Source organism: Folsomia candida, unplaced genomic scaffold (assembly GCF_002217175.1).
Source record: "Folsomia candida strain VU population unplaced genomic scaffold, ASM221717v1 Fcan01_Sc005, whole genome shotgun sequence".
In the NCBI taxonomy this organism is placed as follows: Eukaryota; Metazoa; Arthropoda; class Collembola; order Entomobryomorpha; family Isotomidae; genus Folsomia; species Folsomia candida.
Window position 1 is genome coordinate 998649 of NW_019091197.1, and position 14608 is coordinate 1013256.

Sequence of the window (14608 nt, forward strand, 5' to 3'; positions counted from 1 at the left end):
TCAAAAATCAGAGCAGCGCATCCAGTATATTTTTTGCTTTTAAAACTATGTAGATCATATCAACTGCGCCATTTCGAGATATTTGAGGTCAAAGTTGTTTAAAATTTTTCATCAGCGAGGCAAACATTGGTGTATTAAACTTACACCATGTTACTTGGGGTACTCTGAACGTAATTTAGTTTAAGCGAAGTTTAAATCAATAGAAAAGTTTAAGTCGAAGTTTAAATTTGGTCAGAGATAAAACAAGCAAATCAATAATTTTTGATAGGCATGAATTTTTCAGCAAATCATGCTTTCAAACGGCACTACATTTTAAATTTTCGCCAGGATTAAAAAATATAAGGAGGCTTACAGTTAGTTACATACATGAGTGCTTGATGTGTTCATGCAAATGAATTCAAATGATAGATGGAGGTACGCGTTACCCGGGACCCACATAAATTGGTGGACGCCAAACCTCTTTACTGACACCGGACAAGTAGGACACCTAGACATTAGAAATTTCGAGCTTTAACTTCTTGTATTTTACAGTATTTAAATTAAAAGGTTGTTTTGTCATTCTTTAATACAAAAGTTAACGTAAGTTATCGATTACATTCAAAGTTTATTTTAGGGATTCGTAATTATGATAACAGAGTATTATGAGCAGAGCCCATGGCTGTACCCCTCCCACTGGTAGCAGTATCCGGAACAACAGTTCCCCCAACTTCCGTCAGATTGACACATCGCTCCATAACCGAGGCAACGCGTCTCATCTTTTCCCAAAATGACTTGTGGCACACCCTACAGAAAAAAAATTTATAAAGTGTCCATGAAAAAAAAATTTTGGCTGAAAATATTTCAGAATAAACTTACGACTACTCCAACAGAATTTGGTAAATCCGCAGCGGCTGCAAAAGAAGGTTTGATTACGTTGAGCAGGACAACGACAAAGGCGACAAAGTTAAGCTTGGAGGAAGACATGGCGGAAATATTCGGAGATTTTTCAAGTTATTTAGCTTGCTATGGCAAAGGAAATTTGTATACTGACTGAATGATTCCACTCCCTTTTTATACAACTCGTCGCTCGTGGCGTCACGGTCACATCCGTGTTTTTCGTAAGAATTGTTGTTTTCGCAAATTAATTGTTTGCAATATTAACAAGGATTTGTCAGAAAAACAAATCGACTTAAATTGACACTTTCCTGATTGCAGCGATTTCTGCTTACTTACTTACGACACTAACCTTTGTTCCCAACAAATACTCATACAGATCGTTCGCAATGCAATAAGTTAATATGTACGTACGCAGTTGTGCGATAAGCCAAGTCCCGCCTCCTTCTCGTGTCGCAGTGTTTGCAAATGCATTATCATCAAACAAATTGATAACCATGCTTCGTCTGAAAACTGGATAGACGGATTGCATGCAATTAAACAAAGGCAGCTTTGATATCGTCTCGATTTTTTCAGAATTCAAGCATCGCATAAATATTCCAGAACAACAACAATAATTCTTCGCCAATAACAAGTTGCAAAAATTAAAACCTGTCAACAAAATTTATACCTGATATGAAAACTTAATTGGTTTTCAAATATTGGACGAGTATAAATACGCGGAGATTTTAGTACCACAAAATCATACCTCGATTTGCCACACGCAAAGTAACTCTCTAATTTTCCCTTAACGAAAAAAATTCACCAAGATGGGATTCAACTCGGAATAAGCTAAACCAAATATGTATGCATGTTCTTATTGAACTAATATATCTACAAAAATATGTTCATATTAAACATTTAAAGTAACAGGTTCTTTCGTAAGTATTTCTTGCACGAAAATAATTTTATTACAAGAAAATGTAAATTCCATTTCACCGAATTATGTAATACGTCAGAAAACTACACACAACTAGTAATACAGATTCACATAATACAGATGTACAAACATATGTATACACGCCACGTTAGTGTCATAATTTTTCATAGGCCTACTTTTTTTGAATTTTCAATACTACTGTTCTTTGTTACTTTACAACCTTTCGTTGTTATTTATTGATAACCACAATGTCTCATTTAAGTTGGGCTTCGTTTCGTCGTATTTGTTAAGTGCATACATATGTATTTACATATGTAATTGTGCAAATAAATTTATCTTGGATTAATTAGCCGAGGTTGAAAGGGTTGAGCATTTCCGTCCTTTCAAAATTATAAATGTTAAAATTAAATAAAATGTCTCCAAGGTGAACATGACGTTGAAAATCCAATTGAAGTTTTAATGAACTCACCATGCTTTTATGTACATACAAATTCGACAAATATTTTCAAATTTCAAATTTCAGAAATAAATGGGCAAAATTTTAATCAACGATATTCATTTAAAGGTATATATTACATTTTTAAATTTTTTTAAATAAATAGATGCGAACATAAATGTGTAGATATTTCCATAAAGTCGTTTCTTCCATGAATACTTATGCATGACACTCATCTTAAGCAGCAATGGTTGACCTGATCCATTCAGTATAGTAGGATGTTTCCGTGTAACTAAAGAAAGTTTTCAAAATTCTTCAAACTGCTACAAAATTTATAAAATTATTTTTCTCCTTACACTCCGGGGTACCCGTCCAGGGCACAATCCTTGCCCCAGGAAACGATCCCACAGAGCGCATTGTCCGATCCGCACATCAATGGACCGCCGGAATCTGATAAATACAAAATGTGGACACGATTTACATAATTTGGTTTTCTCAGAAATTTATATCATAATTGACTCACCAGCTTTGCAAGAATCCTTTCCCACAATCCCGTAGCAGACCATGCTCTCTGTGACGACACCAACGTCAATGTTGGCAATTCGACAGGGCTCGTCCTCCACGTAGGGAACTTCAACCTTCATGAGGACATCGGGGAGGGCACCGCCCGGGTAAGACAGCGCGCCCCATCCCGCCACCGTGGCCAACTCTGGACAAGCACAAAATCAGTTTTTAATATTTCCGAAGTTTTTTTTAATATTTCTTAATTACTTGTTGGGGGCGAAGTTAAGCTGCGGGATGACAGCTGGACCGACAAACTCGTTGAATTCGAAGGGACGGTCGACTCGCATCAGGGCGATATCGTTGTTAATAATAGTGGGTCTAAATATGGCAAAATTAGTGCGTACTTAGGTGATTGAACAGGTAGTAAATATGCACAATTTGTAGGACTAAGGGTTGCATAGAATTAAGGCGGAATAGCATGATGCGGGTTTTGAGTTTGAATTGTTGTGTCTCAACTTTCCCTTCTTCCATGTATTCAAATGGCGATTTTGAAACATGTTCATCTCCGTTCTTTTTTTACAATATGAAGATTTTAATGCACCTAAAAATCGGTAATTTTTAGGCCTACAAAGTTAGGAGATAAAAATTTTGATTTTTTTCTTTAATGAGGTAATATTTAATTTTTGTTGTTTATTTTTCATCTATTTTATATTTATCTTCTGGTTGAAGAAAAAAAATCAAAATTTTTATGTCCTAACTTTGTAAGCCTAAAAATTAGCGATTTTTAGGTGCATTAAAATCTTCATATCGTAAAAAACGAACGGCGATGAACATGTTTCAAAATCGCCACTTGAATACATGGAGGAAGGGAAAGATGAGACACATCAATTCAAACTCAAACCCCGCATACAATGCCACGTTAATTAACATGTACCTGTCAAATCCTGGATGTCTCACGATAGCAGCGACACTACGGCTTTGTTCCGTCCCCTCGTTGAGGGTCAGGTTGTGATCCCCTGCGACAAGGGTGTAACTGCTGGCGTCGTATCCGGTGCAGTGAGCCGCAGTAACGACCCAATCGGGGGACACGATCGACCCCCCGCAACCATGACGCCCACCAATTCGAACGTCGATCATGAAGGGAAATTCGTTTTTCTTGGCTTCCACGCCCCCTACGATCAAGCGTGGGTCGGCCGCTTGGAAAAGGGCGGTGTCCAATTTGGGCATGGCTGAAATAAAATTTTTGGAAACTTTAAAATAATTTCTAAAAAATATGATTTTAGCCAAAAGTGCCAACCTGAAGCCAAGGCGACGACGCCGAGGAAGATGATTGTTGCCGATTTCATGATGAAATTGAGATGACGATTCGAGCTGGAATTGCTGTGTGGGTTTGATAAGTTATGATGGAAAATGTTCCAATTTTATACTCTATGGACACATATTATGATAACTATTGTCACGTTTAGTAAGGTAATTCCGCCTAACTTTGAAAAGGCTGGGAAGTTGTTCCGATAAGCGACATGAATTTCCCGTGGTTTATGAAAACCCCTATTTCAGCATTAAGGGTGTTGAGTAAACATATCACAGACAATTGCACAGTTCACTAGTATGTAAATATATATGCGTGAGATTGATAAGCCCAGCCGCGTATATCGATATCGCTGGATAAGGCTTTACCCAATAGTGAAAGATTATCTTGTCAGAGTCATCCATCATTTTTACACCAGTCGAGTTTCCATCCCCCAACTACAATTACTTCTGCGTAGGCATTTATGTACATAGTGTATATTTAATTCCTGAGCAGTCAAAGTACAGTTTCTAACCATACTACTTGTAACCTGATACAATTTTTCTTTAAAAAGTCCTTTATAGTATGTGATGCCCAGGTATTTAATGTGTCCTTCAGACGATCTTAGCATTTTGTGAAATCTTGTCCTGAAATTTTCTGACAAATTTTACAAAACAATTTGGGAACTAATTTTCTGAGTGTTAGGAAAATGTCATGTCAGAGAAGTATAATCGCGTGGAACTGGTTCGCCGAACATTTTATTTTTCAGGTGCTACCATGAACTTTGATTTCGGTTTGTATCCGGGCTGCTAAACAGCCACACCCACTTCCCAAGATGATAAACCACTGTCTATGGAATACGCAAGCGGTACCATTTGAAATGTTGGCTGGTGCTATACCTAGTTGAAATTAAATTGTTGTCGAATTTGGAAAAAGTAGCTTAGTCTCCATAGTATTGAAGTGCATAGGCTGGATGAGGTCACGGTAAAACCGGCCGCCGAGGTTGTGACCAGCAAACGGGACGTCCAATTCTGTCGCTCCTCGATAGCGGAGCCAAATACAAACCGTTTATAGTAGTCATTTTTTTGGAAGCTTCTTCTTGGGAACCTCGTTTCTCTTCACGATTCGGTACCTCGTATAGTAAGAATTCGCCACAGGATGCCCACACATTTCGATCTTATGTGTACACAAAATATGTCGATTCTTTTCACCAGAAGTCAAACAGCCGTTTTTCTCGAAAAAGTCACCAAAAGTTAGTCAATGTTGAATGTTTATGTGCGAAAATGCGTTGTTTTAGGACGCATGGTAGATATGTTACCCGAATCACTGGTTTTTACATGATGCTAGATAATGGAACGACAGATTTCATGCCAAAATCTTTAAAATCAATCTGTGAGATTTACGACCTCTACGCTTTATTGCCCAATTTGCAGATTTTCGGTACATTATGTTCAAAATCATATTCAAAGTTGTGGCCGAGGATATTGTGGGTCATCCAAGATGAATTGCGTCTCTAGATGACTTATGGTTCCTCCACAACTTGAAGATATGTCCGGGAAACCAAAATTTTCGAGCAATTTATGAAACGCATTCTCCTCCATCCAAACCTGGGGTTATTTTTATAATGTTTCCCACAAATGAAGATAAACGTATTAGGGACATTTTCAGAAAAAATTAATACCAGGACCACAACAACAAAAAAGTTCTAGCAATTTCTTTCAGCAGGTGGGACGATTTTTTCAGGTGCTCAGAAACTTTATATACACTATGTATGTACATATGTATGCTGCAGGTTTCATAACGACTTCAACTTTCCGATTATTTATAAATTCCCAAGTTGCATAATTACTGATTTTATGTAAAATTTAGTCATCACAATTCCCCACTTTGTATTAATAAGACAACGCATTATGCACCGACATACATAATTTGGTAGGTGTATTCACTTGTGTGCGCAAACTTGGCGAGATTCGTAGCCATAAGAATTAAGAGAAATTCCACAAATGCAAGGAAACAACGTCAAGCTAGGTGTTTTTAGTAGAGTTAAGAGATGTGTGAGTTTTGCAAAGTCATATTTGGCGAATCTCCTCACGAAAATTTTCCTTTTATCTGTATCTTCACAAGTTTGCTGAATGAGTTGCGATGCGAAATAGGATATTATCGTGAGTACGCTCAATATTTAAAACTTCTTCTCCTCTTGCCACTTACAGCCTTAATTTATGACTCAAATTCTTGCCAGAAATTAAAAAAAAAACTAAGGTTACTTTAAAAAGACCCACCTTAACACACATATTTTTTCACATTTCTTTAATCTTAACAGCCACTATTCCATTATAATTACTTGCGTCACAAAAATGACGAGATCACAATTACAATAATTTTTCAGGCCGTCGATTCCACGGATTCCGTCCTGTGCGAAACGTTCATATTGCTCGCACAAAATCCCACCGTTCAAAAAAACGCGTATGAAGAGGCTCGACGCGTCATCGGAGACGACTACGACACGCCCATGCGGTCCGAAGACGTCTCCAAGCTGACCTGCATTACGATGGTATTGAAGGAAACGATGCGACTTATTCCCCCTGTTGCCGCCCTGGAAAGTCATGGAGGAAATGGATGTCGGAAATGGCCTCGTAATTCCGAAATATGTATACCAACGTTTTCATTCCAGTCCTAACTCTTCACCATGATCCGAAAGTATTCCCGAAACCGGAACAATTCATTCCGGAGAGATTCCTTCCAGAAAATGTGCTTAATCGGCATCGCTGTTCGTACCTCCCATTCAGCGCGTGGGAACGAATTTGTATCGGTGAGTTGTAAATAAATTGCAAAGGAAGACATGCAAGAAATATGCGACATCTAGCGACGCGCAGTATTAACCATAGCGCCGGAAGTAGTTTCTTGCGCTTTGAATTTTTTGCAGCCCAAAATAGCTAAGATATAGCTTAATAATATTGTTAAACCGACCAATTTTCTTAAGTTATACTTCATGAATGTTGCAAATTTTTTGGAAATGAAAACTTGCCAAGATTGTCCTCCTATGAAAATTCGTAACCAGTTTTCTTGAAATACATTTTAGGTGAAAAATACGTCATGCCCGAGATGAAATTTACCGTGGCGAAAATACTGTACAAATATGAAATATTCACCAAGATGGAGACAGATGAAAGTCGTCTACATGCCCTTTTCAAAATTCAAGGACTGTTTAACGATTCACTTGAAACGGAGAGTCCCATAATTTAAATTAGTTTTTCTAGCTGGAATAGATAATTATGTATCCAATAATTATTTTACGCAGGTGAAAAATAACAAAAGTACTAAATGTCAAGCTATCGTGGAATTAAATTAGCAATGTTACCCAAATGATTAATATCGAATTTTCGTAAGTGGTTAATGGATTAATTTTTTAATGGGACTTGCAGATATTTAATTTCGCACATGCATGCATCTGATGCATCCATAAATGAAGTCCGAACAAAGTCGCTCGCTAAGGAATAAGCAGTTTACCAATTTAACCTTGAACTGCTTTTCAAAATGCCCCATGAACTTGGTTCCTGCGGCAAATTATTTACTTTTTACTACACGCAGACAGCAAACAGCGAAAATTAATAATTTTAGTTTGGAGTTAATTACAGTTAATTGTTTCTACTGGTTGTCTACATATTGAAGAAAAAAGCTAGAATCCAGCCAAACCTATTCGTGCTGATAAGTCAAACAAGGTAAAAACAAATACATACTTACATCCAACAGGCATTAATTTGGAATTAAATTGAGTTAATTGTTTCTAATTGAAACTTTCAATTAATTTGCTGGTTGTCGACATATTAAATGAAAAAGCTCTTGATTGTTTAGTCAAAGGAAAACTTAAATAGACATTCATTTGAATTTAGTTAACAAATTATATAATGCAAAAATCGCGATTTTTAAATCCCCTCCTACCCCCTTCCCCTTTTAACATGTGTCACATGCACGAAATTATTGGAGCCTTAGACCCGCCCATCTGGCGTTACATAATTTATGAGTGGCCCCTTATGGCTATAACATTTTTGTATTTAATACAATTTATTTATAACCGTTAATTAGTGACAATTTATAATTTATATTTCTTGTACACTTCACCTTCACAGTGCAGTCAGCTGACAGGGGATCACACAATGCAGGCCGAGATTGATCAACCGGAAATACAAATGGATAATGTTGACCTTGTCGTCAACGACGTGTTGATGATGCCAGGCGTAATTTAATTTACAACTTTTAACCTATCCACTCTTATTTGTTTTAAACCATTTCAACTTATCATTCGCAATGTATTGAGTAAAAAATGAGAACCACAACTACAAATTATATTCGTTATTTTAGATTTTGGATCAAGTGTTCTCCCACTTGGACTTGGATACTTTAAAGTCCGTTCGACTCGTCTGCACCGTTTGGGACGACGTCGGGGCCAAGTTTCTCGGAAAAAATGGTCGCCTCACCTTTTCAAGACTGCCCATCCCTTGGTACACCCGCTGTAAAGAGTTGACCTCATTCAACCACAATCTCGCCAAGAATGTAACATTACACATGAAGTGTTACTGCCTCCGTGATTGCGTATGCTCTCGAACCGAAGTTCAATTCAATCGAATTCTGCCCTCCAACTTTGCCATACTTTTGCCTCAAATTTTCGACAAGTTGAGCACACTCAAGGTCAACGTGGAAAATAGGTTTAATCCTCACCTGCATGAAATGTGGAGTAATTATCAATTCCCAAACCTCACCCGGATTTCGATCAGTGTCACTCTCGCCAACGAATTGGATCTCGAGGAGCACGTCGACGTTATGCTGCAAATGAAATTTCAACCCCTCAAACATCTGAAAGTCTTGTCGTTGAAGATTTTCCCAAACTTTGACGACCACTTTTCTGGGGTTGTGTGCTCGCCCCTTTGTCAGAAGCTGCTCAACGTTGCCCCCAACCTGGAAAAATTCGACATTACAATGAATTTCTTCCCGGGCCTGACCCCATGTCGAAAACTGAAGGAGTTAAGGTTGGACTATTGTGAATGTCATGATTTGCCTAATGTGCACGTGGATATTCCCGAAATGGCGAGAATGCTAGAAAATTGTAGAGATTCTTTGGAAAAGTTGACGTTGGATTATCTTTGTGGGAATTTACCCAGTCTACTGGTAAGAGTTACACGAGCCATTCCTGGTTTATGGGCGCACATAAACTAAACTTAAATATTTTAATCATGTCAATTAATTAGTATTTTATGTATTAGCTGAATTTGAACTTCCCCAATCTCACCCATCCCTGCATCGATGCTGCCTACGTTTACAAAATTGAGGCCTCACTGAACACCACCGACCTTCCGAAACTGACCCATTTGTCCATCAAATCTCTGTGCGACATTTCTATAACGATTGGAGCTTTCCACCTGCGCCATCCAGGGATAACGTCGCTGTCAGTGAATTGCGGCCATTGTGCACAAATTGGCAGTCAAGAAGATGGTCACCCTGCTGGCACCTGTCCATCTTTTCCCCGGTGTGAAGGAGTTTAAGCTGAAGTTGGTGATTCACGTGCACAATTTCACAGTAGAGTTTCTGCCTTTGAAGGAAATGATGCGATCCTTTGGAGACTGGGAGTTGACGAACGGGCAGGTGGTCATTGAGGGTGCACAGCTTTCGCATGAGGGGTTGGATGAAAGGGCGATAACTGCCGTGCTTGGAGGAATGACAGGATGGAAAGGTGTGAATTTCAAATTTGCATCTGACTTGAATTTTTGCACTAACAAATTCAAATTTGTAAATACATAGGTTTGAAGAACACGTCGCTTCGATTTATTTGGTGCAATGTTCAGGAAAAGCTTAAAACTTCGGACGCTATGAGAGCTGGTGCCATGGCATGCGGTGCGATTCGAGATGTGGTGATGGATGCATTCCGGGTATACTTTTCATACTACGGGGTTGGTAAAATGGATTTGTAATTTTGTATTATGCTAATTTATGTCTGTAGCTCGACGACGAGGTTTTGCGAAACTTTCTGGGATTTGCTGAAGACAATAACTTGCCAGTCAGTGTCACTAATTTTTAATGGTTTTTGAGGGATTTTGACCTACACCTACATACATGAATATTTGATGTTTCGATAGTTTACATGAAATTCGTTAATATTAATTAATTACTTTTCGTTCTTACTTGGCAATCTTTCGTAGTTTTTCTATAACCAAAATGTATCGTTTAAGATGGATTTCAATTTTGATTTTTGTTAAGTTTGTAATTATGTAAATCTAATTTATGAATTAATTCGCCGTGCTCAAAAGTTTCGAGTTAAAATGAGTTGAGCATTTTCTCTATTTCAAGTTTTAAATTACCAATGCAAAAATTAGATCAAAGTTTCCAAATTAAATTTGACTCTATTTGAAGTTTCCTTTTTGATGAAATCATTACGCGTTTAAAAATTAGTGGTTATTCTCAAATTCAAAATGTTAAATTTCACAGTAATTAGACACAATTATAATAAACAATCAAAAAGGGCGTTACGTTGTTATTTTTTAATTTTGCATATATACATACATATGTAGATGCGAATATATTTACATAAATTTATTGTTTCCTCCAAGAATATGAATATGGGTCATATGAGTGGCCCTTAATTTAACTGACCCATTCGGCAAAGTAGGATGTTTCCGTGTAAATAAAGACATTTTTAAAAATTCTTGAAATTCTCACAAAAGATTGTTAATTAATGGACCTAAATACATAACTATTTGATGAATGCAGCATCCCACAACATTTTTTCTACTAACATGTTTTGTATTTTTGCATCAAAAATTTTGATGCAAAAAAGTCCGAACAAAGTCGTTCCCTGAAAAAAAGCAGTTCTCCAATTTAACCTAGGTTCCAAGTTGGAACGATTTTCAAAATGCCCCTTAAAAGGTTCCTGCGGCAAATTGCCGTTATTTACTTTTTATTACGCACAGACAGCAAACAGTGAAAACTAATAATTTTAGTTTGAAGCTAATTCCAGTTAGTTTATGTTCCCAATCTACATATTGAACAAAAAAACTAATTGTAAGATCCAGCCAAATCTACTCGTGATAAGTCAAACAAGGTAAGCAAGTAAAAATAAATAAGTTCAACAGGATTTAATTCGCAGTTAAATTAACTGAGTTAATAGTTTCAATCGTTTCAATTTAATTATTTTACTTCTGGTCGACATTAAAACAAAAAGTTCTTTATTAGTCCAAGGAAAACTTAAAAAGGCATTCTTCATTTGCATGTAGTTCAATTTATGAACTTTCATAAATTGTGTAACGCAAAAATCGCGATTTTCAAATCCCCTCCTCTCTCCTCCCCCTTAATGCACGATATTATTAGAGCCGTTTGGACCCCCCCCCTCTCGCGTTACATAGTTAATTAACGGCCCCTTATGGCTATAACATGTGAAACATTTTTTTTCAGTTTAAAATTTATTTCTAACCGTTAATTATGAATTATGTAGTGGCAATTTATAATTTATATTTTTTGTACACCTCACAGTCAGCTGACCGGGGATCACACATCACACTATGCAGGCCGAGATTGACCAAATGGAAATACAAATGGATAATTTAGATCTGGTCGGCAACGGCGACTCTGTGTTGATGAACCCAGACGTAATTTAATTAATTACTTTTGACTTATCCACTCCAATGTTTTAATTTAATCCATTTCAACTTATCATTTGCTATGCATCTATCTAAAACTGAGTGAATCACAACCAGAAATTATACTCGTCCAAATTTTATTTTAGATTTTGGAACAAGTGTTTTCCCACTTGGACTTGAAGACTTTAAAGTCCGTTCGACTCGTCTGCACCGTCTGGGACGACTTTGGGGCTAAAGTTCTCGGAAAAAATGGTCGCCTCACCTTTTCAACACCCCCCAACCCTTCCCACCCTAACTGTAAAGAGTTGATGTCGTTCGACCACAAACTCGCCAAGAATATAACATTACATATGAAGTGTTATTGCAAATACGGCTGCAATTGTTCTCGGGCTGAAGTTCAATTCAATCGAAATGTGCCCTCCAACTTTGCTACACTTTTGCCTCAAATTTGCGAAAACTTGGACGCACTCAACATCAACGTGGAAAATAGGTTTAATCCTCACCTGCATGAAATGTGGAGTAATTACAAGTTCCCAAACCTCACCGGGATTTCGATCAGCGTCACTTTCGCCAACACATTAGATCTCGAGGACATCGACATCGATGTTATACTGCAAATGAAATTTCACCCACTCAAAAATTTGAAATTCTTCTCGCTGAAAATTTTCCCAGACTATATCCCCCACTTATCTGGGGCTATTTTTTCACCCCTTTGTCAGAAGCTGCTCAACGCTGCCCCCAACCTGGAAGAATTCGACATTACAATGAATTTCCACCCGGACTTGACACCATCTGGAAAACTGAAGGAGTTGAGGTTTAAATATTTTGAACGTTCTAGTTGGGCTAGTGCTGCGATCAACATGGCCGAAACGACGAAAATGCTGGAAAATTGTAGTGATTCCTTGGAAAAGTTGACGTTGGATCATCATTTAGGGCATCCATCTGTTTTTCAGGTGGCATAATTTTACTCATGTATGTTGAAATATTTTAGTTAATTTGTATTTTATTTATTTAGCTGAATTTTAACTTCTCCAACCTCACCCACCTCAACCTCGATGCTGTCGGTGTGTGCAAAATTGAAGACTCGCTGAACCCCACCAACCTTCCGAAACTGACCCATTTCTCCATCAATTCTTGGCGCAACATTTCTAAAATGATGGCTGCCTACCACCTGCGCCATCCGGGGATAACGTCGCTGAGCGTGGGTTGTACGCATCATCCAGAAAGTGAAAGTCAGGATGGACAAACTTTTGGCAAATTGGTCAACCTCTTCCCTGGCGTGAAGGAATTTAAGCTGAAGTTGCGGATTCAAGTGATCCAGGAAGTGCCAGCAGTTCTGCCAGAGGTTCTGCCCTTGAAGGAAATGATGAAATCCTTGAGCGACTGGGAGTTGACGAGCGGGCAGGTGGACATTCATGGTGCACGACGACGTTCGCATGAGGAGTTGAATGAGAAAGCGATAACTGCTGTGCTTGAAGGAATGACTGGATGGAAAGGTAGGCATTTACGGTTTTCATGCATAAATTTTTACACTAGTAATTTAATATTTGTAAATATTTAGGTTTGAAGAACACGTCGCTTCGATTTAATGGGTACACTGTTGACGGAAAGTTTAAAACTTCGGACGGTATGAAAGCCGCTTTCGTGGCATGTTGGTCGATTCGAAACGTGGCTATTGTAGGATTCCAGGTACAGGTTTCATATAGAATGTAAACTGATGCATAATTTTGTGTTACATATGCTAATTTATGCCCATATTTCTGTAGATCGACGACGAGACTTTGGAAAACTTTCGTGGATTTATCAAGAAAAATAAGTTGCCTGTTAGTATCACTAATTTTTAATGATGTTTGAGTGATTTCGACTTACATATTTGATGTTTTACTTTAATTGAAGTTCGTTATTATTATTATTTTGTTATCTTAAATATTTTGTAGTTAATTGATATTCACAATGTCTCGTTTAAGATGGGGTTTGTTTTCGATTTTTGTTAAGTTTGTAATTATGAAATCTTATTTATGAATTATTTAACGGTGCTCACAAGTTTTGAGTTAAAATGGGTTGAACATTTTCCCTATTTCAAAATTTTAATTATCAATGTAAAAATTAGATCAAAAGTTTCCGAATTAAATTTTACTCCAGTTCCTTTTTGATGAATTCATTATATATGCTTTTAAAAATTAGAATTTATTTTCAAGCTCAAATGTTAAATTTCAGAGTAATTAGACACAATTTTAATAAACACGATTGAATCAAGGAGGACGTTACATTGTTATTTTTTGAATTTTGCGTACACATAGATGCGAATATATTTGCATACATACTTTATTGTTTCTTCCAAGAATGCGAAGATGGGTGACACTCAATTTAAGCACCGATGGTCGATCTGATCGAGTTGGTAAAGTAGTATGTGTGCGCGTAACTGAAGAAATTTTTAAAAATTCTTCAAAATGTGGCAAAATTTAGAAAATTATTTTTCTCCTTACACTTCCGGATATCCGTCCTCGGCACAACCCTTGCTATCCGGTACTCGCCATACTCGATCTTTTTTTGGGAATCTTTGCAAGGGAATTTTCGAGCATTGTTCAGAAATGTTCGAACATTTTTCGAAAATTCTGAAGGTTTCAGGCAATTTTCAAACAATTTAGGATCCGTTGATCCGGCAGTTCCGGGATTTTCTTCGCCCCGTTTTCCGAGAACCAAGCAGAAATTAACCCACCCTGACCCATACATACATATATGAAATTCTTGTATATATTTATTGTCATTAAACTTATCAAACAAATTTTTTCACCCATTTTGCGGGATGGTCGCCATGTTTTCTGTAAATTTTCCACTAACCATGAAAATTTCAATAGTGAAACTTTTGGTTTCCTTACAAATGTGTACATATTATGCGTGTATGTACCTTTGAATTGTGGAATAAATATTGTAGGAATAAATCTGGCATGTGTGGCAGATGA

At 37.3% G+C, this 14608-nt stretch overlaps 4 protein-coding genes across 4 annotated transcripts; 3 read left to right on the top strand and 1 right to left on the bottom strand.

The window, feature by feature from the left end:
• Positions 1-2585: 2585 nt before the first annotated feature.
• On the bottom strand, positions 2586-5078 carry LOC118435553 (anionic trypsin-2-like). The gene is made up of 5 exons (XM_035851757.1): positions 4030-5078; positions 3667-3961; positions 3000-3110; positions 2752-2937; positions 2586-2678 (listed from the first exon to the last, which is right to left on the bottom strand). Exons 1-4 carry the CDS (start codon positions 4076-4078, stop codon positions 2862-2864), a joined length of 531 nt encoding a protein of 176 aa, XP_035707650.1. The 5' UTR covers positions 4079-5078; the 3' UTR covers positions 2586-2678; positions 2752-2861.
• LOC118435587 (cytochrome P450 4c3-like) lies at positions 4091-7263 on the top strand. The gene is made up of 4 exons (XM_035851874.1): positions 4091-4120; positions 6407-6638; positions 6692-6829; positions 7100-7263. Exons 1-4 carry the CDS (start codon positions 4091-4093, stop codon positions 7261-7263), a joined length of 564 nt encoding a protein of 187 aa, XP_035707767.1.
• Positions 7264-7609: 346 nt separating this feature from the next.
• On the top strand, positions 7610-10649 carry LOC118435552. Its single transcript, XM_035851755.1, has 6 exons — positions 7610-7739; positions 8148-8255; positions 8380-9183; positions 9279-9745; positions 9814-9941; positions 10013-10649. The coding sequence occupies exons 2-4, from the start codon at positions 8175-8177 to the stop codon at positions 9555-9557; spliced, it is 1164 nt and encodes a 387-aa protein (XP_035707648.1). The 5' UTR covers positions 7610-7739; positions 8148-8174; the 3' UTR covers positions 9558-9745; positions 9814-9941; positions 10013-10649.
• A 305-nt stretch (positions 10650-10954) lies between these two features.
• On the top strand, positions 10955-13904 carry LOC110849595. The gene is made up of 6 exons (XM_022097026.2): positions 10955-11110; positions 11539-11654; positions 11792-12598; positions 12661-13141; positions 13207-13334; positions 13412-13904. Exons 2-6 carry the CDS (start codon positions 11568-11570, stop codon positions 13487-13489), a joined length of 1581 nt encoding a protein of 526 aa, XP_021952718.2. The 5' UTR covers positions 10955-11110; positions 11539-11567; the 3' UTR covers positions 13490-13904.
• Positions 13905-14608: the final 704 nt, after the last annotated feature.

Bases quoted from the DNA above. Each gene is read 5' to 3' on its own strand.
- LOC118435553 (XM_035851757.1), bottom strand. From the start codon at position 4,078: ATGAAATCGGCAACAATCATCTTCCTCGGCGTCGTCGCCTTGGCTTCA. The intron at 3,962-4,029 runs GTTGGCACTTTT...ATTTTATTTCAG, and splicing joins CGTCGTCGCCTTGGCTTCAG to CCATGCCCAAATTGGACACC. The intron at 2,938-2,999 runs GTAATTAAGAAA...GTGCTTGTCCAG, and splicing joins CTTAACTTCGCCCCCAACAA to AGTTGGCCACGGTGGCGGGA.
- LOC118435587 (XM_035851874.1), top strand. From the start codon at position 4,091: ATGACGATTCGAGCTGGAATTGCTGTGTGG. The intron at 4,121-6,406 runs GTTTGATAAGTT...ATAATTTTTCAG, and splicing joins GAGCTGGAATTGCTGTGTGG to GCCGTCGATTCCACGGATTC. The intron at 6,639-6,691 runs GTCGGAAATGGC...TTTTCATTCCAG, and splicing joins AAGTCATGGAGGAAATGGAT to TCCTAACTCTTCACCATGAT.
- LOC118435552 (XM_035851755.1), top strand. From the start codon at position 8,175: ATGCAGGCCGAGATTGATCAACCGGAAATACAAATGGATAATGTTGAC. The intron at 8,256-8,379 runs GTAATTTAATTT...TCGTTATTTTAG, and splicing joins ACGTGTTGATGATGCCAGGC to ATTTTGGATCAAGTGTTCTC. The intron at 9,184-9,278 runs GTAAGAGTTACA...TTTATGTATTAG, and splicing joins GGAATTTACCCAGTCTACTG to CTGAATTTGAACTTCCCCAA.
- LOC110849595 (XM_022097026.2), top strand. From the start codon at position 11,568: ATGCAGGCCGAGATTGACCAAATGGAAATACAAATGGATAATTTAGAT. The intron at 11,655-11,791 runs GTAATTTAATTA...ATTTTATTTTAG, and splicing joins CTGTGTTGATGAACCCAGAC to ATTTTGGAACAAGTGTTTTC. The intron at 12,599-12,660 runs GTGGCATAATTT...TTATTTATTTAG, and splicing joins GGCATCCATCTGTTTTTCAG to CTGAATTTTAACTTCTCCAA.